The sequence below is a fragment of the Peromyscus californicus genome, unplaced genomic scaffold (assembly GCF_007827085.1).
Source record: "Peromyscus californicus insignis strain IS unplaced genomic scaffold, ASM782708v3 Scaffold_6__1_contigs__length_162567912, whole genome shotgun sequence".
NCBI classification, from domain to species: Eukaryota; Metazoa; Chordata; class Mammalia; order Rodentia; family Cricetidae; genus Peromyscus; species Peromyscus californicus.
In genome coordinates, this window is record NW_026294584.1 from 21,975,799 (window position 1) to 22,001,410 (window position 25,612).

At 38.7% G+C, this 25,612-nt stretch overlaps 1 protein-coding gene across 3 annotated transcripts in view; it reads left to right on the plus strand.

Moving 5' to 3' along the window:
- Nucleotides 1-4,596: 4,596 nt before the first annotated feature.
- Sdhaf3 (succinate dehydrogenase complex assembly factor 3) overlaps nucleotides 4,597-25,612 on the plus strand; it is a 54,936-nt gene continuing 33,920 nt past the window's right edge. Inside the window, exons 1-2 of one of the 3 annotated variants that reach the window (XM_052720803.1) lie at nucleotides 4,597-4,856; nucleotides 11,433-11,552. In XM_052720803.1, the coding sequence (XP_052576763.1) occupies nucleotides 4,683-4,856; nucleotides 11,433-11,552 (294 nt within the window). In that variant the 5' untranslated portion in view covers nucleotides 4,597-4,682. The remainder of the gene's footprint in view (nucleotides 4,857-11,432; nucleotides 11,553-25,612) is intronic. The other 2 variants (XM_052720805.1, XM_052720804.1) reach the window with 2 other exon arrangements.

Consider the following 25,612-nt stretch of genomic DNA (forward strand, 5'->3'; position numbering starts at 1 on the left):
CTTTGATTCCAGCATTTGGGAGGCAGAGGCAGGCAGATCTCTGAGTTCAAGGCCAGCCTGGTCTACAGAGTGAGTTCCAGGACATCCAGGGCTACACAGAGAAATCCTGTCTTGAAAAACCAAAATTAATTAATTAATTAAACAAATAAGTTTATTTTAATAATAAACATTTTTTTACTCTTAAGTAAAAATTAAAGTGCAAACTCAGAAACATCTCATTTCATTACTTTCTTTCCATCTTACCCCTTTTATCTTCATTGAAAACTTAAAAAATCATCTATTCGTTTATCCCTTTTGCACAACTAAGAAATCAAAAACATTATTTTTCACTCTTTTTTGAACAAAATCTTGCACATCAGGTGCTTTCCCATTAACTAAGACATTCTTGCTATAGAATCCACTGGTTTCCATTAAAAATTATTATTGTTATCAGGAATGTGTTTTGAACTTGTCAATTTTTTATCAGCATCTATGCAATGATGATTTCTTCCTTAGAGCTTATCATATGTTATTAAATTATTAAAAATAAAAGTTTATCTAGATTTTTGGCTGATTTCCTCATTCCAATTCATAAACAATTGCAAAATTTTCAAAACATCACTTACAGACTTAGAGTCTTTCCATCCAGATATAATTGCATGTAATTCTCTTTGCTATTATTTATGTAATATGTTTTAGAGATTCAGGAATACACTAAACAGACCATTGTCTAAATTTATTTTTATAGAATAGACTTTTTTTTCTGAGACAGGGTTTCTCTGTGTAGTCTTGGCCATCCTGGAACCCATTATGGCCTCAAACTTGGAGATCCTCCTGCCTCTGCTTCCCTTGTGCTGGATTAAAGGTGTACGCCACTGCCACCTGGCTCATAGAAGAGATTTTTCATGAATTAATTTGTTTCTTTCATTCTTTGAACTTCATGCTTAATTTGAAATTTTATTTACTTCCTCACCATTGTCCTTAAATAACTATAAATATTCAGATGCCAAGTAAAAGTATCTAAGAATTCATTCCTTTACCATGTCTGCCACCTCAGTGTGATGATAAACAACATTCAAAGTAGGGATGAACTATTTCTGGTGTTGACTGAGGTGACTCTAAGTAGTTTCTATAATTAGTCCAGCCTCAATCATCTCTCTGATCTTTAAGTTCATGAAAACTACTTAGAGAAAGATTTAGCTGCCACTAACCACACATCTGTAATCCCAGCTATTTATGAGCAGAGGTAGATGTTCAAGGCCAGACTGGAACATATAGAGGACTAAAGGCATGACAAGGGCAATTTAGCGAAACCTTGTTTCAGAATATAACATTTTTTAAAATGGAGAAGCAATGTAGCTAGTGGAAGAACGCTTGCTTAGTAGGAGGCCCTGAATTTGATCCTTAGTACAGAAAAAAAAATACTGCTACAGACTTTTATTTTACGTGCTTGAGTGTTTGGCTGCATGCAAACCTGTGCACTATGTGTATGACGGGTGCTCACGGAGGACAGGAGAGAGAGTTGGATCTCCTGGAATTGCAGTTACAGATGGTTACAAGTTGCTATGTGGATGCTGGGAACTGAATCCAGGTTCTGTGCAAGAGCAGCAAGCGCTCTTGACTGCCGAGCCATCTCTCCAGCCCTGGAACATGTTTTTAGTATTATTTGATAGTAAGACTTACTTTCTATGATCAATATTATGAAAATAGCCTCCAGCAGTGGGTAACTTCAAGGATACAATAAGCCAAATCAAACCAAATTAACAGTCCAGATTTAAGGAGCCAAGCATCCCCAGGTGATCTCAGGGGAAGAGAAGAAATCACATGGCAAGACTATGGGCTGCAACTTAAATACCATGTAGGGACAGTCTACAGGAGCTCCCGGGGAGAAGCTGTCGATTGGCGGGCTTTCTTTGGGCAGGGTTTGGAATGGGAGGAGCTCGAGATTGCCAACATTATACACTTTAATATAAAGACCAGAGTATGCCATGAAGTATCAATGCAGCGGGCCCCAGGCAGATGTTCCCTTTCTGTTTTTTTCCTTGTTCACCATTTCTATCTTTTCAGTCAACACTCCTCTCTGCTTGTCAAACACCATTTCTACCTGCTTCTTCCATCTCTATTTTGTGGGAGGTGATCTATATAAACTCTTACTGTCTCCATGACCTTCCTATTACAATTTTCCTCTTGTGGTCAAAATGAAGTGTACTAATCTGGATTAATACCCAGGAATTCAACTCAAATTTTATTGTCCATTTATGGATTCTTTGACCACAAGAGGAAAACTCAGTTGAATGGTCAGAGAAACAGAAAGTTTCATCATTAAAATAGTGCACTGCCTCACTCATTGTGGAAAAAAGTTCATCTGTTAGTGCACTCATTCTTTCTTCTTGATTCCTTTTCTCAAGGTCTAGCTATACTACCACGTCTTAGAAAGTCAGATATCCTGCACATTATATAGTTACATTACAATTCACAACAGTAGCAAAATTACAGTTATGAAGTAGCAACAAAAGAATTTTACATTTGGGGGTCACCACAACATGAGGAACTGTGTTAAAGGATCACAGAATTAGGAAAGTTGAGAACTACTACTGTCTTAGAATCTTTCTGGCCATCATGTCCATTTCTGATCATTGGTTTACAAAAGCTTTGTGGATCTTTTCTGTTCCCTTTAGGCTGAATCAATTCTTTTATTAGTTCATTGGCAGAATATTTTTCCACATTTTTATAAAGAGCTTTGGCTCTGAAAGAAATATTTATTATACCTGTAATTTAACCTAAAGGGAAACTAGAAAAAAGTAAACTAGAATGAGAAACTAATTTTAAATTTATAGGGATATTAACAGATGAAATAGGGCTAGAAAAATTTCCTGAAATAAAATGACACTGCTCTTCAATCCTCACCATTAATGTGGTTTGTCACAATGCCAAATTAAATTCATTAAAAATATCCTGTATTCTTTTAGGCAAATATTTTTCTTAAAGTTAAGTAAAAAGAAAAACTTTAATCAAGACAATAAATATAGAGTACTTCCTCTTTGTGATGCACCATAGAGAGCTCTGGAAATGAGCAAATCTCTGAGGATATTGTCTTTTTGTATTTCCTAGTAGTTACATAGACAGAAATCCAGTGCCTGTGAAAGAACCACCCAAGATCTTACATTCTTGTGTTTTACCTACATGCAAACCCTGAGACGCTCAGCACCATTAATAAACTTCATGCATCAATGCAACAAATATTTATTGTGTGCTTATTACAGGTTTAGAGCACAGATGTATCAGTGGGAAGCACCCCTCCTGAAAAATTCCTTCTTTGAGTATTCTAGTGAGAAACAGGAGCAAGTAACTAAGTAAATTCTGTGTACTAAATATTATGGACAAGAAAAAAAAAAGGCAGGAATAGCATGAGAATTTTGGCTTGATTATGTTAGTTTCAAACAAGGCTGTCAGAGGGGTCTGATTTGCAGGGTTCCCAAACCATGAGTTGGGCAAAGTAAATAAGCTAAGAGAATGCATATGAGAGAAGGTTACAAGCAAATGTTTGTCAAATGCCTGGCCTTCTTAGGATAAAGAACCCAAAGGCCAGTGTGGCTCGAACTCACTAACTAGAGAGTGAGTATACAGAAAAGTTAAATTCTAGAGGTCGAGAGACTTTGGGTTTTACATTAATGGAATGCCATTGAGGATTTGTCAAGCAGAGGAATGATATTTTCTAATTTCCACCTAGGTAGATCATAACTGAAGTTCAACATGGCCAGAGGCAGGAACACAAATAAGGAAGCTATCCAATGGAAAGAGATGATTATGGTACAGGAAGCTCTCCAGTGGAAAGAGATATTTATGGTACAGGGTGTGGTGGAAATGATGCTTGATTTCTGCATGAGTTTGGTGTGGAGCCAATAGGATTTGCTGGAGGATTAAAAATGTAATGGGAATGAAAAAAATAAGGATAAAGAGCTACTGGCTCTGGAAAGTTACCCATCTCTACACAAGTTAAGACTTGGGAACATAGATTTTCCCGGTTTTCATCTCACATTATTTATAAGAATCCCCATGATTGTGCCCTTGGAAAAATACACTTGGGAAAAAACACCTCCCGTGATTCTTCCATAGCCTACTTGACCTGGACTAACAAAGTCTACCAGCTGGCGCTCACTTGTGTTAGTTAACCTGGGAGAAGCTATGCTTGGAGGACATAAACTCCAAGTACAGCACTGTGAGATGAGGGTGCGCTATTGGAGGGAGCGATGAATCCACACTGATCCATACCTTCCTCCCAAGAAAACTCCCAGAAGCCTCAAACAGTTTGAATTAACCAAAGGCTTTTTGAAGGAGACTGATTTTGATGAAGTGTTTCTCAAACCTTTAATAAGAAGGACCTGACGAAGATGAATGGAAACGACGATTAATTAGCTCTGAAAGGTAACAACTCGCTCACTCAAGACTTTCGAGTTATATAGCATCTCTCTAGGAAACCCGAGAAATTGCAGTGACTCCTCAAATGCCACACTTCTAGCAGAGAGAGACGGGGCACTTTTCTGTCGGCACCAAAATTCGAGCTTCCGGAAGGACAAGGTTCGATGACGGACCAAACCGGATGAAGGTCGCGCGCCCTTTTCCGCCGCCGGCGACTTCCCAGTGGGGCAGAGGCACGCTGACCTTCTGCGCAGGCGCCGCAGGTCCAGCGCGCGCGCGGCGCCATGCCGGCGAGGCATGTTTCGCGAGTCCGATGTTTATATAAGCGTATCTTGCAGCTCCACCGGGCTCTGCCCCCGGACCTCAAAGCTCTGGGTGACCAGTACGTGAAGGACGAATTTAGGAGGCATAAGACTGTTGGTTCTGGCGAGGCCCAGCGTTTCTTGCAGGAATGGGAGGCAAGTGATGCCCCCTCCCCGCCCCCTTATCCCAGGCTTTTGGGGTTTCTCAGTGGTATTCGTTTCAGAGACCGCCTTCCCAGCTGCTCCCCATTGTCCATGCACGGCCAAACAGGGCATTTGAATTAAATAGCTTAAAGCTGGTCAAGCAACGCTTTACCAAGTGTCGTAAGCCCCCTCAGCTTCTCCCACAGGCTCTCCGCTAAGGCACATAAAGTTTTCCCCGGTGATCAGATCAACTTTGGGAGAGTCTGAAGTTGTCAGGTGTTGGAGAGATGAGGGTGGGGTGTCTCAGAACTTACTACATCACGCACAAGTTCGCCGGCTTTTGTCTTTTTGGTTGCCCTTGTACGTGACAGTCCGTGTAATTAACACAGTATGCCGTTACTTAGCTTCCAAAGATTAGCTTTTTTTTTTCTTTCTCTATCTCAAGATAGGGTCTCTGTGTTAACAACCCTAGTTGTCCTGGAACTCTCTTTGTAGATCAAGCTAGACTCGAACTCATAGAGATCGCCTTTCCTCTGCCTCTGGAGTGCTGGGATTAATGGCATGCATGCACTACCACGCCTCGCTGAAAGTTATTTTCTTTAGTCTCTCAAATCCTGGTAACTAAACATTGCGCTGTTGGATAATTCTTAAGGAGATGCACACATTTGGATTTAGTTGTTTGACTTTTCGCTTCTCTTTCTTATTTTCTTTTTAATTACATATTTATTTGTGTGTATGGGGAGGGACATGAGACCAGATTATAACCCAAGGGAGTCTTTTCTCTCCTTTCACCACGTGGGTCCTGGGGATCAAAACTCAGGTTGTGTGGCTTGGCGGCAGGCGCCTTCCACTGAGCCATCTCTGCGGCCCTAATAATCTTTTATTGGAGACAGGGTTTCTCTGTGTAGCTTTGGAGCCTGTCCTGGAACTTGCTCTGTAGACCAGGCTGGGCTCGAACTCACAGAGATCCATCTGCTTCTGCCTCCTGAGTGAGTGCTAGGATTATGGGCATGCTGCACCACCACCTCCTAGCTCGGAATCTTTTTTAAGAATGAAGGGAGAAAAAGATGAGAGTAGGATTCCTTACCGCCTTGTAATATCAGGAGGTGAAAGGAATTGGGAGCAGAGTGCTTTTAGGTGTTTTAAAGACACTGCTATGATAAAGTAGGAGAAAGAGTTTTCATACTTATAGTGTGGCTGAAGAGATGAGTAATGTTTACCATGAAAACAACATAAAGATTATGCTAGGGTAAACATTTTCATTGAATCCTATAATTCTTGATTGCAGAATCAAGAGAGAAATTTAGAACTTTCTCAAAAGTCTTGGTTTATTAGATGTGATTTGGTTGCCTGGAGCTGGGGAGGTTTAATCTTTTTAAATGTAAAGCTCTTTCTTTAAATATGTAATTGGTCTTGGAGTCAGAAAACCTAGATTTAAATTCAGACCTCAACATTTACTAAATGTCACATCAGTTAATTTTTCTAGTCTTACAGTCTTATCTGTAAAATAGCAGTATTTACAATAAGCATCTCAAAGCTAGTTTATTATTATTTTGGTTTGTTTCATTTGTTTGAGACAGGGTTTCTCTGTGTAGCCCTGGCTTGCTTGGAACTTTCTCTGTTGACCAGGCTGGCCCTGAACTCAGAGATCCCCCTGCCTCTGCCTCCTGAGTGATGGGATTAAAAGCGTTCGCCACCATGCCATGCTAAAGCTATTGTGTTTAAAAAGTACTTTGTATATTGTTAAATATGTTGAAGATATAATATGTTAAGGTGTTTGTAAAGTTCCCTCTGTTGAGTTACTTTGAAGCCTGACAGGAAGACTGTGTTGAGAAAAAAATGAGTCTACTTTGAGAAATCCTAAAGTTTAAGAACTTGGAATGTTTATGGAAAATGTAGGAAAGGGTAGAACTTAAAAAAAGTTGGCAGAAAGCTGAAGGAAAGGGTGCAAGATAACTGGGTAAATGTGTTGGTCCTCACAGGAGGCTTGATGACAGTAATTTCACTGTTTTTAAAAAATATTTTAAAGTAATTTAGAGTTACAGAAGAAATGGAAAGACAGTGCAGAGTTCACAAAAATCTACCACCCTGCTTCCCTTTGTGACAACATATAACCAGGACATTGATCAAAATGTCGAAACTAATATTGCTGGGGAACTCTTAACTACAGGGCCTATTCACACTGTACCACTCCTTTCAAGAATATCCCTATTCTGTCTCAGGACCAGGACTGGATTCCACTCTGCATTTAGGCGTTTTTTCCCTCTTTTATCTCCTGGAGCTTGTTGACAGCTGTTCATTCCTTATTTTGACACGTTTTTTTGAAAAGCGCTTTTCTGTTACTTAGAGGATTCCATTTGGGTTTATTTGATCTTTACTCATGGTTAGATTAATGTTGTGCATTCTTGAAAGATTATTATGAGGTAAACTGTCACACATTATGATAGTTTATTATTATGTATTATTCAACACATTATGTAAAGGGTATGTGTCATGGTAAATGTGATGGGAGTTTGATTAAGGTGATACGTGCCAGGTGTTTTTACTGTTAAGTCAATGCTGTAGTTTAGGGAAAGTTTATCGATGAGAGATGTTCATAATGTGCTGACAGTATGATCCCCAATGTGGCATATTGAGAGTGAGTGGAAACTTTAAGAGGTGAGACTCCAGTGTGAGGCCACAAGCTCACACTGGAGGCCATAAGCTCACACTGGAGCATTGGGCATCACCGATGGGAGAGATTGATGTAGTTTCAGGAATCTTGGAAATTCCTGTTGGAGCTGGTCGTTATATATAAAAATAATAAAAACAAAGAAAAACAGCAGCCTGAGCTCAGTGTGGTAATGAGTGCTTGTAATCCTGTCTACCCCAGGGCCAAGGGCAAGAGAGTTGAAAGCTTAATGCTAGCCCATGTAATTTAGCAAGACCTCATCTCAAAATAAGAACACAAGAGGCTGGGGTGTAGTTCAGTGATAGAGTACTTACCTAGTATGTGCCAAGCCCTGAGTTCAGTTTCCAGTTACACACACACACACACACACACACACACACACACACACACACCCCTATACTTCATCTCTGAATCTTTCTTACTTCCTGCCTAGCCATGTGATGTATGATCCTTCCCTCTTACATACACTCCCACCACGATGCAGTCAAAAGACTTCCACCAGTGCCAAATAGTTGCTAGTGCCATGGTCTTGGAATTCCAATCTGTGAGTTAAGTAAATGTCTTTATATACTACAAAAGGTCAATATTTTTCCTTTTGAAATTAAAATATTTTGGGCCAAGAATCTGAGGCTACACAAGTGTCCTGTTTCTCCTTAAACTTTGCCTAATTCAGCACTCATGACTATATGCTATGGTTGTGTTCCAGTGCTAATTTTCTGTTCCAAATATTCTTCTGAATGCATTAGTTGAAGAGCTTTTGTAGGGAAGAAATGGCTCATCTTCTCCATTGGTCTAATAGTTTTATATATTTTTTGGATTAAAGAAAAAGTGTTCTGTGGTATGTGTGGGGGTGGGGGGAGGAGGGGGAAATCCTGTAGTTGATGAATCAGCAGAAGTTTAAACCTAGTATTTTCACTATCAAGAGTTCATGTAACCTTTTTAGCTCATCTGAGGTATAATTTTTTATTTGTGACTTTTAAATGGATCATAAAGTAAAAATAAATGTCTAAGTTGCATGTTATATATATTTAAATTTAATTTAGTATAGAGTTGATGGACTTTTGCTATTTTTAATAATTTCATGCCTCACCTAATTTGAAGACCTGTTGGCGGAAGTTTCTGTCCTGTAAGCCGCTCCCAAATAACTACGTAGAGGCTTATTATTAATTATAAATGCTCAGCCAATAGTGCAGGCTTGTTACTAGCTAACTCTTACAACTTAAATTAACCCATTTATATTTATCTATCCTTTGGCACGTGGCTTGGTACCCTTTCTCAGTATAGCATGTCCATCTTGCTTCTCTCTGCATCTGCTTGCAACTCCTCCAATTCTGCCCTTCTTCCCAGAATTCTCTGTTTGGCTTTCCCCCAACCTTATCTTGTCCAGCTATTGGCCAGTCAGCTTCTTTATTAAACCAATCACAGCAACATATATTCATATAGTGTTGCTTTTTTTTTTTTTTTACTTTTTGGCTCTTTGAGGGGCCTGCCACCCAGCTTTTAAATAAATCAAACACAGAGGCTTATTCTTAATTATAAATGCCTAACCTTAGCTTGGTTTGTTTCTTGCCAGCTTTTCTTAATTTTATATTAACCCATCTGTCTTTTGCCTCTGGGCTTTTGTCTATTTTTGTATACCTTTCTTTGTGTCTTACTCTGTTGCTGGTTGTGTAGCTGGGTGGCTGGACCCTGATGTCCTTCTCCTTCCTTTCTCACTCCTTGATCTTTTCTCCTCCCAGATTTCTCCTTCAATATATTCTGCCTGCCAGCCCCGCCTATCCTTTTTCCTGCCTTGCTGTTGGCCGTTCAGTTCTTTATTAGACTATCAGGTGTTTTAGACAGGCATAATTAACACACCTTCACAGAGTTAAACAAATGCAACATAAACAAAAGTAACACCTTAAAATAATATTCCCCAACACAGTATAAAGGAATATTCCACAATTCCTCCTTTTTGTCTAATTAAAAGGAAGGTTTTAACTTGAACATAGTAAAATTATATACAACAAAACAGTTACTAAGTAAGAATAACAGTTACAATATCCAGTCCATTTGTACTTGGTAGATTTAGAGAAAATATTCTATTTTTTATCTTATCTTTGTGACTCTAAAGTTTTATATCCAATTTACCTTTTATCATAACTAAGGAAAACTTTAGCTATGACTATCTAGTTTTCAACTCCATCAAAGACCCTAGAAGGGTAAAATGTTACCTAATGACAGGGACAAATTGCTGCAAACTCAAAGTTCCTCTGTAATGTTGGGGCATCCAATTCTGGCCTACAGGCCTACATATCTGACAGATTTCCTTGTGAAGCAGGGAATTTTGAAAGACTGCCCTACCTTGTTTTGACAAAGTTCGGCAGTCTCCTTTCTTTCATCTTGTTGGTCCAGTTTGGACAGTAACTGTCAGCAATTGAGGCAAGAGCAGTTTCTTTGCCCACATGGCTACCTTTTGCCATAAAGAAAACAAATCCCATATGGAGTTTCTTTGATGCCCAACGTCTTCTCTGAAATAGATTGGTGCTGCCAGGAGCCATGTGTCTCACTGTCATGAAACGCCTTAGGTTATTAAACATATTAACATAAAATTTCATAACTTTTGAATTTAAAAATGTTTAAAAGGCAAATGGAAAGTAGTTGAAGTTAATATATGTAGCTGATGGGAATTACAAAAAAATAGGTGATTGATGGCATTAATATTTAAAAAAGCTTATTTAACTTGGTAGAAAAACACTAAGAGTTCAAATTTAAAAGATGGGTGGGATGGTGCGGCATGACTTTAATCCCTGCTCTCAGAATTTCTGTGAGTTTGAGGCCAGCCTGGTCTACTGACAGTTTCAGGACAGCCAGGCCTACACAGAAAAACCTTGTCTCAAACAAACAAAACAAAGATGGGCAAACAGAGTTTAACAGACCTTTTTTGATTTACATATGAGTAATGTAAATTGTTTTATTGCTGAGATATAGTACAAGTAAGACGTTGAAAGCAGTGTAGCTGCCCAGCAGTAGAAAAGAATTCTAACAGAGATATATGATAAGTGGGTGGGTTGGAAGGCATTTATTGGGAATGGTTTTAGAAGAATGAGTAGCAACTGCTCATGATGTAATTAGATGAAAACAATGTTTATTTGGTTGATAAGATGAAGAATGTTTTAATTTTTTTCTTTGAACTTCAGATTTATCAGAGTATCTCCATATATTATATTTCTTTAGTAATTATAAGAAAATGCTACTTTAAAATGCAATCAAATATACTCAATAATTTTGTAACCAATTTTGTTTCTCTAAACCTTCAGTCATGAACATTCAAAGAACTAAATACCAACACTTTATAAAAATTTCTTGCCTTTATCTTCTGATTTTGTATGCTAAATCTTGGAGTTTTCATATTTTGTAGAAACAGTGATGCCAGCTACATAGTTTTTAAAATATTTTTATTTTTTCTTTATTAAGAAATTTTTTATTCATTTTACATACCAACCACAGATTCCCCTCTCATCCCTCCTCCCACTCACCCCCCAAGCCTTCCCCCTCAATGCACGCCCCCCATCCACTCCTCCAAAAAGGTAAGGCCTCCCATGGGGAGTCAGCAAAACCTGGTACTTTCAGCTGAGGAAGGACGAAACCCCTCCCCCTGCATGAAGGCTGTGAAAGGTATCCCACCATAGTCATTGGGCTCCAAAACAACCAGCTCATGCACTAGGGAGAGATCCTGATTCCACTTCCAGGGGTCCCTCAAACAGACCAAGCTACACAACTGTCTTGCTTATGTAGAGGGCCTAGTCCTATGCAAGCTCCACAGCTGTTGGTCTAAAGTTAGTGAGTTCCTACTAGCTTGGTTCGGTTGTCTCTGTAGGTTTCCCCATCATGATCTTGATGCCCCTTGCTCATAGAATCCCTCTTCCCTCTCTCAGCTGAAATCCTGGAGCTCAGCCTGGTGCTTGGCTGTGGGTCTCTGCATCTGCTTCCATCAGTTACTGGATGAAGAAGGCGCTATGATGACAATTATGGTATTCACCAATCTGATTACTAGGGTAGGGCCTGCTCAAGTACCCTCTCCACTATTGCTAGTAGTCTAAACTAGGGTCATCCTTGTGGATTCCTGGGAACTTCCCTAGCACCAGATAGGTTTCTCCCTGTCCCCATGATGTCTCCCTCTATCATGGTTTCTCTTTCATTGCTCTCCCACTCCATCCCTCTTTCAGCTCAACCATCCCGTTCCCTTATGTTCTTATCCCCCATCCCCTACCATCTATTGCCCCCTCTCACTCCCAGTTTACTCAGGATATCTCATCTATTTCCCCTTCCCAGGGCAATCCATGTGTCCCTCTTAGGGTCCTCCTTGTTGCCAGCTACGTAGTTTTATGTTTTCTTGCTGAGTTTTAGAAGTGAAATGGAATTCTAAATATGTGTAACTTCACATTAAAGTATTTTACTCTTTACCTAATCAGAATAAGTATTTGAATGTATAGATATTATTCAGATATTCCACAATGTTCCAATAACTTAATTTGGTAAAAATTAAGATGCTATTTAATAATTTTATGGATTTAGTTTTTTTACTATTTAAAAATTTTATAGGATAACAGTGAGGTTAAATGGGGGTATTCATTAATATTTGTTTTGTCTTGTGAAGATGTGTTAACATGTTCCCTTTGTGGCTTGGAAATTGGTAGTAGGCTTAAGGAAGAGACTTAAGGTGAGCATATACCATGCCTGAGAACTGGTTACAAGGCTCAGTAATGATCTTGCATGATGGACTGGACTTTACCAAGATACTCAAAGATATCAGATTGTTGGTCTCAGACTGCTTATACAATAGTGAAATATAAACCAAATTATCAATTGGCTCTTTCTGCTGGGAACTAATGAAGAGCATGTCCTTTTCTAGAAATCAGAATATTTGCCTTCATTTCCAGGGGACCCTTTCTCAGTTGTATCTCAGAACAAAGAATTATTTTAGATTTTCTAAAAACTAATAAGGAATTTACAGTGAATATTACAAAAATATCCCATTGGGATCTGGGATGGTACCTGTTACCTGTAATGAAATACATTAATTTTTTTGCTGAAAAAAAATTGACCATTCACAATAAGTGTAGTAAATAAAGACTTAATGTTCAGTTATGTCAGAATTGACTGCCAGATCTAAAAGTATTTTTTGTTTTTTCAGGATTTCTTTTAAACTTTAAACTTGAAAACGAGGGGTTGTGGACCTTTCTTAACCTTCCTGGGAGACTGGATTCATGTTTACATGGTTGCCTAGCGAACATTACATTAAAATGAGGAGAAGTGGGGTGGGCAGAAGGGTGTTTTCATCAGGTTCACTGCATCTGCAGTAGCAAATGGTCCTGCAGCTGCATTGCTCGTGTGTTTTTCTAGATAGTTATGGACGCATACTAATAATTTCTCTCAATCCTGTATTTTAATGTTACCCACTTTTGCTTGACATTATTGTTATATCTGTTAATAGATTAAGCTGATTAACTCAACCTTCTGGGCCTGAGAGACATCAGCTTATTCTCCTTTTGTGCAGATTTAATTAGCTCATTTCCCAAGGGGGGAATCATATTTTCCTTGTTTACAAGTTTTTGCTCTTCTTTACTCCTAAATCACTGTAATTGAGACATGCCTAAAGGAAAAGGTATGCTTTGCTTTTTTTAAGTTCTAAAATACTGAAGTGTTTATGCTTTATTTGACTTGGTTTTAAAAATGCTAGTCATTTCAGGACTTTGGTGCAGTGACACTTCATTTTGCTGTCCATGAACAGGTCTATAGTTTACTTAAAAACTATCCCACGTAATAATAAAAAAATGTGTATACTTTGTATACTGCCTTTGTATACCACACTCAGAATGGTGGTAGATGGCATGGCTAACACATATTTCCAGACACAGCTACTTTTGTGGCTTTAGACAGCATTTGAGCTGAGAACTCTCTAAAAAACCTTGTTTAGTGACCTGTGCAAAGAACAGCCTAGAGAATTTGTTGTTGCACTTACTCGTTAGATAAGCTGCAGATACACACTCGCAATTGATAACTTCAGAACTCCAGCAGCAGCAATTAACACTGCTTTAGCTGAAGACACATGCACTGCATTGGGAACTTCAGAACTTGTAGACAGTAACAGTGGTTACTGCTATTTTAAAGTGGTTTTGTGCTGGTCTTCCAGTGCCTTTGGAAGGGTAAGAGAAAGCCACACAAAGCCAGAAGAACTACTTACTATGAAATGTTTGGAAAGATGTGCATCTTTGAGCGTAGTTCTGGGTGCTCATAACATCTGGTACATTTTATGCAAATTGCTGGTTTCTAGAGTACTTCTAGAAACTGCAGTGTGATCATATTTTAATGATGTAGTTAAGGTCAGCAGAAACACTATCAAAAGGTTTACCCTGTAGACAATGTGGAAACAGGAAATTCAGTTTTATTTTTTAGTAATTACTTCCTCAGCTCTTTCTTCTTGTCATTCTCTTTGTTATTGTCATCATGGTTTTCAGGCTACGGTAGCCATGGTTTTTGCTGAATCCTTGTCCTCATCATCTATGCTTGCAGCAGCTATGTCCTTGTCATAATTTTTTGTCAACTTCACCTCTTTGTTATCGTAAGGCTGCTTTTCCCTATCATTCATATTGCTAGCTTTTTGGTGTACATTGGAGATGCAGGGATTATGTAATTGTTCTTAGGATGACACTCTGAAAAGAACAGGAAGAAGCTAGGAGTGGTGATTTGGGGTCTTCAGGATCTTTCTTCTTGTCTCTCTTTAGCTAATTGGTCCAAAATACTTCATTTTTGCATCATCAAATTTGGGTTGTTTTTTTAGGCATAGACTTTGTGGTGGTTTGAGTATATAGGACCCCATAAACTCAATGTGTTTGAACTCTTGGCTCATAGGAAGTGGCCTGTTAGGAGGTATGGCCTTGTTGTACTAGGTGTGGTCATGGTATCTCTAGACAGCAATAGAAACTCAGAGATCTGCATGTCTTTGTCTCCTAAGTGCAGGAGTTAAAGACATGTACCACCACACATGGACCTCAGCTATTAAAATTCCTGGGGTATTGCTGTGATAGGCCTGACCATGTTTTGGGGACTTTGGGTTAGGAAAGCAGTGTAATGCTTTAAGCACTGCTTAATGAGCCATACTAGTAGGAGCATGGAAGACAGTGGTGCCGAGGGTGATTTGAACTCTGGGGGCCTGGCTGAAAAGGTTTCAGAGGAGAATTAAAGTATGTTGCCTAGAGATCATTCTTGTGATGTTTTGGTGAAGAATGTGACTGCTTTTTGCTCTTGCTCTAACTGTCTGCCTGAGGTTAAAGTGAAGAGTTTTAGATTAATTGTATTGGCAGAGGAAATCTCAAAACAGCCTAGTATAGACTATCGTGTGGTTATTAGTGGTCACTCTTAAGAAGATCTATAATGAAAAGGAGCAAGCTGAGAAAGGAAAAATATATAATGTAAAATTTGAGGAAGAAATGGGCACCAGGATGTGCAATGGAGCTAAGTCCTGTGTTCAAGGAGATTAAGAACTCAGGACAAGACCCCCCACCCAGCTAAGTTTCCTTCTTTGAAAAGGAATTTTAACAGCTGAGGTCCATGTGTGATGGTACATGCTTTTAACTCTTGCACTTAGGAGACAAAGACATGCAGATCTCCGAGTTCAAGGCCAGTCTGGTCTACAGAGCAAGTTCCAGGACAGCCAAGCTCAGGCAGTAAAGGAAACCATGGAAAACACAAAGCTGGTGAGGATGTAATTGAACAAGGGAGCCATGTTTCAGCCCCAGCAAGCAGCAGAACTTAGCAGCTTTGACCATGTGGTCCTGGCTTTAGAGTCAAGGATAGAAGAAAGGGGTTATGAAATCTCCCTCTGCGACTAAGAAAAGCCACTGAGGCCAGGTATGTGTCAGGAGTGTCCCTGCATGGAGGTGTAGAGAGACCATTGTGTGAAGCTGTGAAGTTGAAGCCTGACTTGCCTTGGAAACCCCAAGATGTTGGAGATGCCAGAGTCATGGGATACCTGCCAAGGAGAGTTGCTAACAGAGTGGAGAAAGAAGTGTTTTGCATTCAACAAAGCTTAAAGGAGTTGGAGATCTGAAGAACGTTTTGATATCAGACGTGGAGATGCAGAACTTGGAGTTTTCTCATCTGGTTTTAGATCTTGCTTTGGTCCAGTATTTCCTTATTCTCTTCCCTTTCCTCCATTTGGAATGGTAATGTATATCCCGTGCCATTGTATTTTGGAAGTATGTGATCTGTTTTTTGATTTTGATTTTATAGGGGGATTACAGTTAAGACATTGCATGAATCTCAGAAGAGGTTTTGAACTTTGGACTTTTAAACATTGTTGAGTCTGTGAAAGATTGTGGGGACTTTTGGAATTGAACTAAATGCATTTTGCATTATGTTATGGCTAGAAGCCTATGGAGGTCAGAGAGTGGAATGTGGTAGTTTGAGTAGTTATTGCCCCCATAGACTCGTATGCTTGGCCCATAGGAGTGGTACTATTAGGAGGTGTGGCCTTGTTAGAGTAGGTGTGGCCTTGTTGGAGTAGGTGTAACCTTATTGGAGGAAGTGTGTGTCACTGGAGGCAGACTTTGAGGATTCATATATGCTCAAGCCACACCCAGTGTTACAATTCACTCCCTGCTGCCTGAGGATCAAGATGTAGAATCCTCACCTCCTTCTCCAGCACCATGCCTGCCTGCTGTCGCCATTTTCCCTGCCATAATGATAATGTACTAAACCTCTGAAACTGTAAGCCAGCACCAATTAAGTGTTTTCCTGTATAAGAGTTGCTATGTTCATGAAGTCTCTTCATACCTCTTAAAAGAGTTTTTCTTAGAAACAAAGATAAATGAAGATCTCTGGGTTTCTTTTTTCTGTATTTCCTTCTTGAATGGGGTCACCTTTCAACATTGACTCCACTCTTTGGTACTCCTACTATATTTTTAAGGAAGAATTTTGTAGGTTGATGGTTATTAGTATAGTCATGTGAGTGTGGCTCAGACCATTCTAAACACACATTTCTATGTCAGTTTCAGCCATTGTATTTAATCCATTCATTTCCCCTGCTACCCTTGTCACCATATCAGGACAAAAACTGAGTAGGACCTTTCGAAACTTGATATTCATGTAAATAACTTAAACTGGAGTATATTTCTGAAAAATTGATTATAAATTGACTTTTCTGGAAAATAGAACTGTTTTAGGTATTTTGGCACACTTACTATTTAAACAAGTTCTTCTGTGAATCATTTTTCAAATGAATTATCAGCCCATACTTTGTTTCTTTGTGTAAAGTCATTTGCATAAATCATCTATGTTTTAAAGAAGGTATGTCTACAAATGCTGATGCATGTGTCTAGAAAGAAGAACATTTAATTTCTGTTTGATGTAAGGAATAAGTTAAGATTCGACATTTGATAATTTAGATGTACCACATTATTTCAACTCCATTCCTTTTAACCTGAATGCTATGGAAATATTTTCACGAGCCTGAGTTAAAGGAACGTCAAGACTATTTATTCCAGTATATTTTAAAACTGTATCTATTTTAATAGTAGCAGGGGTGAGGGTGAAATTGTACAGAGTGTGAAGTGTTGATTAGGGGTTTTATGTTTTGTCTTTAGAAAACAACAGGATTCCTGTATCTCGATAATTTCTTTTTCTTTAAAATTTTGTGTATAGTCTGCAGTTACAGAATTGGATATATATGGTACTTTTGAATATGTATCTAAGTTTACTAAAAGTAGTTTGGTTATATCCAAGAGTTTATTGGGTTTTTTTAATTTTTAGAAGATGTAAATGATAATTTTACCCTTCTCTTAGTTTGAATATAGAAATATAATTAGTCATAAACAACTATTTTCCTCCTTTCTTAAAATTTTTTAAAATAACATTTAAATGACATTTTTTTTTTTTTGAGACAGGGCTTCTCTGTATAGCTCTGGCTGTCCTGGAACTCGCTCTGTAGACCAGATCTCCCGAGATCTGCTTCTGGCTCCTAAAGGTGTGAGCTACATCACCTGGCTTTATTTTTAAAGATAGGGCCTCACTATGTAATAAACCAGCTGGCCTCAAACTCATGGAGCTCTGCTTGCCTAAGTATCCTGAGTGCTGGAGTTAAAGGTGTGCACCACTACACCACCACACTCAGCACAGCTTTCTTCTCTCTCTCTGTTCTTTCTTTCTTTCTTTTAAGACAGGGTTTCTTTATGTAGCTCTGGTTAACCTGGAACTTGATGTATAAGACTGGCTGACCTTGAACTTGGAGAGATCAGCCTGTCCTTGCCTCCTAAGTGCTGGGATTAAGGTATATACCACCATGATAACTATTTGTTAATATAGCGTAAGTATGATAGATTATAATGAAAAAAGATAAAATATGATTGTCATGGTAAATTTAATTGTGCTATGGGTTAAGTGGAAGTTTTTTTTTATTGTTGTTGTTGTTGTCTTATTTTTTGTAGGCTTGTCTAGGAACCTACTATTTCTTATCTTTTGGATTTTGGACTCTATTATCTCTTACTTCCTTTTAGAAGTATAAATAATTCTTGAACAAGGTAGACTTCTAGGGGCATTATCCTCCTCTGGTCAAAAATCCACATAGAACTTTGGGATTTCCCCAAATTAAATTACTAATGACTTGCTATTGACTAGAAGTCTTAAAATAGCATGAGCAGTCCATTGACATATACTTTGTATTTTTATGTATATTTTGGTAGCCTATTCTTCTAGCCACTTGTGATACTGAGTTGGAGAATCTCAAGGTCAGTGGTTATTTGATATTGGTTAACAGATAGTCACTGAATGTGTTGTTGGATAATGAGACCATTTCAAGGCTCAGTATTACTATCAATACGACATTCAAGGGTAAGGATCAAATAAGATAGTATTTGCATGCTAGTTGGTCAGTGCTCTGCGGACAGTGTCTAGTGAGCATTAGTGATTTTTGTCTCTTATGTGGAGTAGGAAGAGGGTTAATAAGAAGGTGGAATTGACAAAAAAGAGATTTGAGGGTCCTGAAAGGGAAGCAAATTATCAGTTTTATTACTCATGTTTCCTTCTCTTCCATATCCAACTAGTGAAATCTTGTTGATTCCTTTTCCTTTATGGTCTCAGAATTCTGACCTTTCATTCGCATCCCAATTGCTGTTACCTCCAAACGTCTGTGGTCAGTTTATAAGTATCTTAAATATAAGTTTATAAATATCTTACAATACTTTCTTTTACCTGTCATTAACTGTGACTTTGATCATGTTACTCCCTCTTTGAAAATTGGTTTCTGTAGTGGTATTTGCTTCGCCCATAACTTTGGGCTATCCAGCCTGAAAGAGGCGGTACTTCTTGTCTGGTATGTGACCTCTTAAAAGGAAAAAGGGAGGGGTCACATTCTTCTTCTTGATGTGATGGGCACCAGTTGGCTAGGTGCATTTGCTCCCAGCAGAACAGAGGATGACTTCAGCTGTTTACTCAGTTCTGTATCCATGACTGTATTTTCCTAATTTGTGTTAATAAATCCCAATTACCCATTAAACAGACTCATGTGGATTGATCTCAACAGGTTTCTGTTTTCCTATTGACCTCTCTTGACCCTGGAGTTTGAAAGTATGAAGTCTCACCTGAATGCATTTCCCTCCTGTCAATGAGTGCTTGCTGCTATAAATTCTGTTTTAGTTATTCATTTGAGAATCTCTTGGTAATTGATCCAGTAGTTTTGTTTCTCACAAATCAGTTGGCCTAAATGGTTTGATTTTTGTGCATAGTCAGAGTCTAAAATGGTTTCAGAACAGCACCAGTCCTATAGTCCTGTGCTGTCTTCTTACGTCTACCAGTGACAAGCAGATGTCCTTGTCTTCTCATTTCCTGAAGCACTGCTTTCCCTTGGTCTTCACGGCTTCGGACATTGTGTTGCAGTTGTGTGTACACTTTGTCATCAGTACATGGTCGTTCCATGAGGACAAGAACAGTGCCTGGCTTGTGTTTGTGCTTTAAAACGACTAGGAACAGATTTATCTACACAATAGGTTCAGCAAAAAATCTTTCTTCCCTTAGGAGAAAAGCCTGTGACCATGCTAACATCCACAGTTGCACAAAAGCTAACTAATCAATTGTGTTTACTGTAGCATTTATAAAGATTGAGAACGTATATCAAGGCTTAATTCCTTAAACTGTTCTTCATAAGTATGAGAACACAGAGTTATGTTTTGCATAATACTGGGCTTTCCCCAAACACTTCAATTCCTGGCTTGGTCAGTGTTTAGTCTCTTGCTATGTGGCAATTAATACATATGTAGTCTTTATCAAAACTGGTACCAAGGGGACTACAGAGATGGCTTAGTGGTTAAGAGCACTGGTTGCTCCTCCAAAGGACCCAGTTTCAATTCCCAGCACCAAAATGGTGGCTCTCAACCATCTTTAACTCCAGTTCTAGAGATATGATGTTTCTTCTGATATTTAAGGGCACCAGAAACACATGATGAGCATGCATACACACACACACACACACACACACACACACACACACACACACACACACACATATATATACATACATACATACATACACACACACACGTAAATACAGGCAAAACACTCATACACATGAAATAAATAAACTAAATTTAAAAATGGTACTAGAGCACTGAGATTCCTAATTATTCAAGATAGGTTTGAGTAGTATAGAATTATTATTATTATTTTTTTGTCTAATTTAGTAATTTAAGTGCCCAATGTAGGGAGAAATAAGAGTATTTAAAGAGGAATATGGGAGCTGGGCAGTGATGGTGCATGCTTTTAATCCTGGGCAGAGGTAAGCATATCTCTGTGAGTTCAAGGCCAGCCTGGTATACAAATCGAGTTTCAGGACAACCAGAGCGTTACACAGAGACGCCTCCCCTCCCTGTTTACCCCCCCCCCCAAAAAAAAAAAAAGCAGCACAGGGAAAACCTAAAATTGAGTGTTGGGCACATAGTATCCTTATGTTACAATCAACACTGTTTTCTTCGGAAAGAAGAGTAATGAAGCCTGTACACAGGTTTACATAGAATTTAACATTTGCTTTGAAGTAGTTTACAACTGGATTTAGCTATTCAAATATTTGAACGTGGGGATAAACTAATAGCTCTAGGCAGATAAAGTATAGTTTTTAAATTACATGTAATGTCACAGCCTTCCACACGGTGGCAGAAAATCCTTATGTATAGAAAGACTTACAGCCTGGAGGTCAGTAAGCTGTTTCAGTTTTTGTCTGTAATATTTATCTCTCCTATTCCAAGTACCAGTATTCCTGAATTATTTAAGTTACATATATTGTTGCTATTTTACATATCTTACGTGCATTTACTGACTTTAAAATGAAGTTGCTCTTTCTTTGTCTTTTTATTTTTAATCCATTTTGAAGGGTTCATGAGTATCCTTGAATAGCATTTTATGTAACTGTTTTGGTAAATCATTTTTTCTTAGAGAAATTGAGAAGAGTTACTTGTTATCTCTAGATAATTGTGAAAAAAACTAGTGTGTGAAATGATTTTATTTTAAAAATTAATAATTGGTTCAACATGATCTTTAGTGTTAAGTTACATAGAATTTTGCATAGCCATTTTATGATTTCATTACTAGTTTGATTTTTGCCTTCTTTCTCTTTTACTGTTGTCAAAGTCTTATTTATATTTTCCTGGTCTTAATTGAAAAAACTAATTCATTCAGTATATTTTTATATAAATGCCTACTATGTTTGAGGTACCACCCTAGACACTGATGACTGTAGGTAGTAAAAATCAAACATACAACAACAACAAAAATACTAAGAAAAGGATGGCAGAGTTGCTCAGCAGACCAAGGCACTTGTGGTCAGGACTGACAGACTGTGTTTGGTCTTGGACCCACAAGGGGATGCGCGCACACACACACATACAGATATGTATGTACACATTAATTAATAATTAATTAATAATACAACCTTAACAAGACAGGGTTTTTTGTTTGTTTGTTTTTGATTTGTTTTTGTTTGTATGAGTGTATGGAGGCCATTCTCATTCAAACCACCCCCTCCAACTGCTGTCATAACTGTCTGCTCTACTGCCCTCCCATCCCTTCCCTCCTTGACATGTCTTCTGTCTCCCTCTTCCATCATTTTTTTTTGCATAATTTGTTATCAGATTGGGATGCACATAGGGAATGAAACAAGCACAAAAACATCATTTACCTATGTTTGAAATACATATCAATTGGCTTAGAAAACGGCTTTGTTGCTAGAACTATAATGTAATTAATTAGGATGATTATTACTGAAAGTAAAATTTCAAGTTATGAAAACATAACTGGGTACTTTGTGGTAAAAATTTATGATTACATGATCATGGAAAAAAATCATAAAATAATTATTCATAGACCACACCTCTGTACTTTTAGCTACTCCTATAATACTGTTCTTTTTTTCCACTTGAAGAATATACATTTTTCAATATGGCTTTATTTTAAAAATTTCTTAAAATTGTCTGTAGCTATTTTTGAAGGTACATTTTATGAGTGATGGAAAATTGTCTTCCACGAGGCTACTGGGAAAGGCAGAGAAGCTCAGGCAAATTCTGCATCAATAGAAGATGTTTTCATATCAGCTTCTTTGGTGTGTTTAAGTATTAAGCATTTAAACCTAAATATTGTTTAAAGATGTGTTTATTTATGTATTTCATTGTAGGTGGAAGTTTCTGTCCTGCCAGCAACTCTCAAATACCCAGCAGCCACTTCCCAAATTACCACACAGAGGCTTATATTAATTCTAAATGCTCAGCCTGTAGCTCAGGCTTATTACTAACTAGCTCTTACACTTAACTGATAATTCTTATCTATGTTTAACCACGTGACTTGGTAACTTTTTTTCTGTGTGGCATTCTCATCTTGCTTCCTCTTTGTCTGGCTGGCAACTCCTGACTCCTCCTTCCTCTCCTCAGCAGTCTTAGTTTGGTCGCCCTGCCTATACTTCCCGTCTGACTGCTGGCCAATCAGCGTTTTATTAAAGCAGTTTGAGTGACAAATTTTTACAGTGTACAAGAGTATTATTCCACAGCATTTTATATGTATGGGTACTTTGCATGGACATCTGTACACCAGAAGAGGGCATCATACAGTTATGAGTTGTTGTGTGAGTGCTGGGAATTGAACTCAGGATCTTCAGAAGAGCAGTGAGAGCTCTTAACTCCTGAGCCATCTCTCCAGCCCAAACTTAAATATTTTTACAGGCATTATCTTTTTGTCTCCGATTTGATGAGCTTTCTTTGGAAGTTTTGCAAAACAATTTGTCTGATCAGTTGTCTCTATTTAGGATTATTATGACTGCTTTGCCAGAGTCATGTGCTCCAAATCACATGCCTTTTCAGTTTTCTTCTATTTTGGCATCTGTGTGAGCATGTCCCATTTTAAACAGGAGCCTGACTCCTATCCCCTATACTGTTCCCAGAGGCTGGATGTGCAGTTATAGAATTTTTCAAGATTAAGCCTCATAAACTGTGCTTTCATAACTGGTTGGTTCATGGTGGTGACTCAGTCTGCAGCTTACAAGCTTTCTCTTAAACACCGGCTGTTGGAATCATCATCTTTTTGTTTCTGTATTTGTCCAATACTTTGGTTAAGTAGTGGCCACTGATTTGAACAAAATGCAACTAAAATTTAGGGTGCTAGATTACAAAATACCCAGTGAAGTGGCCACCTCCTCTTATAACAGGATTGACCCTAACAGGGCCAGTTTTTTTGTTTGTTTGTTTGTTTCCCCAGGGGTCAGTTTGCTAAGACCTCTGCTCCATATTACCCCACCATCCTATGTTGACTCATATCTGGCTTCAGTCAGACCTTCAGGAAGTACGTCCAGTCTGGTAGCTAATCAGGGTCCTACCTGGCCACAGGAACTGTTCTTGCTATTTTCAGTCAAACAAACCCCTGATACTGCAACCACAGTTGGTGACTAGATGTCATGAGTCAATCATAAAATGATTCCTATACCAGTAAGGGTTGTTAGGGTCTTGGAGAAATCTCACAAAAGACCACCATCCACATATGCAATCAACAAGAGCATTTATTATCGCAAGAATAAAGGTACCAGCGTGTTGGGGCTGCCCATCTGACACAAAGGCAAAATGGCAACCCTGAGAGACGCTCGCAGGCTCCTTTTCAGCACAGCTAAGGGGAATCTCAGATATGATTGGCTTAGGTGAGTGGCAATCATATTACTACATTCTAATTGTGTAGGGCTAGCAGGGACTGGTTAAGGATACAGTTTTACCATTTTTAGGCAAGTCTGGACAAGTCCCAGGTTCTGTCCTTATTTAGTTATTAGCTTGAGCTATTCACTGTGGGGCTGGCTCAGGGCTCTTATGCACTATCTCCCTCATCCTTGCTGTTAGGGACATTGAAGATCGATTGTCCTTTGTTCATGACCCTGTCAGAAACTGCCTGTTCAGTTTCAAGAGGCAGGAACTGAGGCCTATTTTTTAACTGAGTTATTAGGAGCCTATCAGGGTGTTTGCCTGGTCTTCTCAGGGTCTATAGTCAATCACTTCAAAGTAGACTTAACCACAAGTGGAATTCCCCTAGCTGTGCTTGAAAGGAGCCTGCAAGCATCTCTTGGGTCTCCATTTTGCCACTGTCAGATGGTTTGACTCCCGCATGCTGGAATTTTTGCTCTCAGAAATTAAATGTTCTTGTTGATTGCATACAGGTCTGGTGGTCTTCCATGGAACTTCTCATGGACCCTAACACCCCAGTCTTACTGTAGGTCATTTAGGTTGGTCTGCACATGAGTTCTGCAGATATTGTGTATTCTCAATTTGCCTTACATATTTCACATGTACCTAACCTGTACTTTCCCATGCTTCCATGCAGTGTGCTGACTAGCTGCTTTGTATGTTCTATAGGCCAACACATATTGCATATTACAGCCCAAAGGTCTGAAGCCTGAGTAGCTGATAAAGCAGTCAAGACCAATACTTGAGTTATTTTAGACCATGTGCCCGGAGCTGCATGTGGCTGAGTGGACCTCTGTATCAACACTGCCTTGTATACCGTCTTAGAAAGCAGTACCAGTTACATGGAGCCACGAGGGGCTTGGGAAAAAGAGGGCTTGTCAGTGGTCATCTTCTGAATCTAACTACTTACTAAATCAAGATCTTGGATGCTGGGTCTCATGTCCTACTGACTAGACTGTGACAAAGGCACTAATTCAGCTGCCTTAGGAAATTACTATCACTTTGGCAAAATGAAGAAACACAGGATGGGGGCTTGACTCAGTGGTGGATCACTCATCCAGCTTACTTGAGGCCTGTTGGAACCCCAGCACTGGAAAAAACCAACTAGAATGGGTAAACTGTTCAGAGCACTGGCTGCTCTTGCAGAGGACTAGGTTTCAGTTCCTAGCACCCACATGGTGGCTCACAACCATCTGTAATTCCAGTTCCAGATGATCCGACTCCTTTTTCTGGCCTCTTTGGGCAGTGGACATGGAACCAAAACATCCCATACACTTAAAATAAAAATAAATAAAGGTGAATGCCCAGTTTAAAAAAAAAAGGAAAAAACCCTCAAAATCCTCAAACAAAAATTCATCACACATTTTAAACTGGATGTGATGTGAATAATTCTCTATAAACCAGAATATGAATGATAGTTATATAATGCAACACTTGATAACAGTAATTTTTTAAGAGAGAAATGTGCTGTGGTTTTATGAATGAAATACTGGTATGTGGTGCTAGGTGTTGGACCCAGGGCATCTCACATGCTTACCCTTGTCTTGTTTCTGGTTTCCATGGAAATGCTTCAAGTTTTCTTTGTTTGTTATTGTTTGTTTTTTTTTAAATTATAATGTTGGCCGTACCTTTGTTATATATAGGTCTGTCTTTAAATAATTCTGAGACCCATCAAGTTGAAAATCAAGATTAATCACCTTAGGAGTATTGCTCACTGTGTCAAACTTTAAAAACGATGAGCATGTTTTTATATGCATTGGCCATCTGCATGTTTTCTTTGGTAAAGTGTCTACTCCTATCTTTCATCCCGTTTTCTAGATTGTTTCCACTCTTCAGTTTTTACATTTGGATTCCAGTCCTGC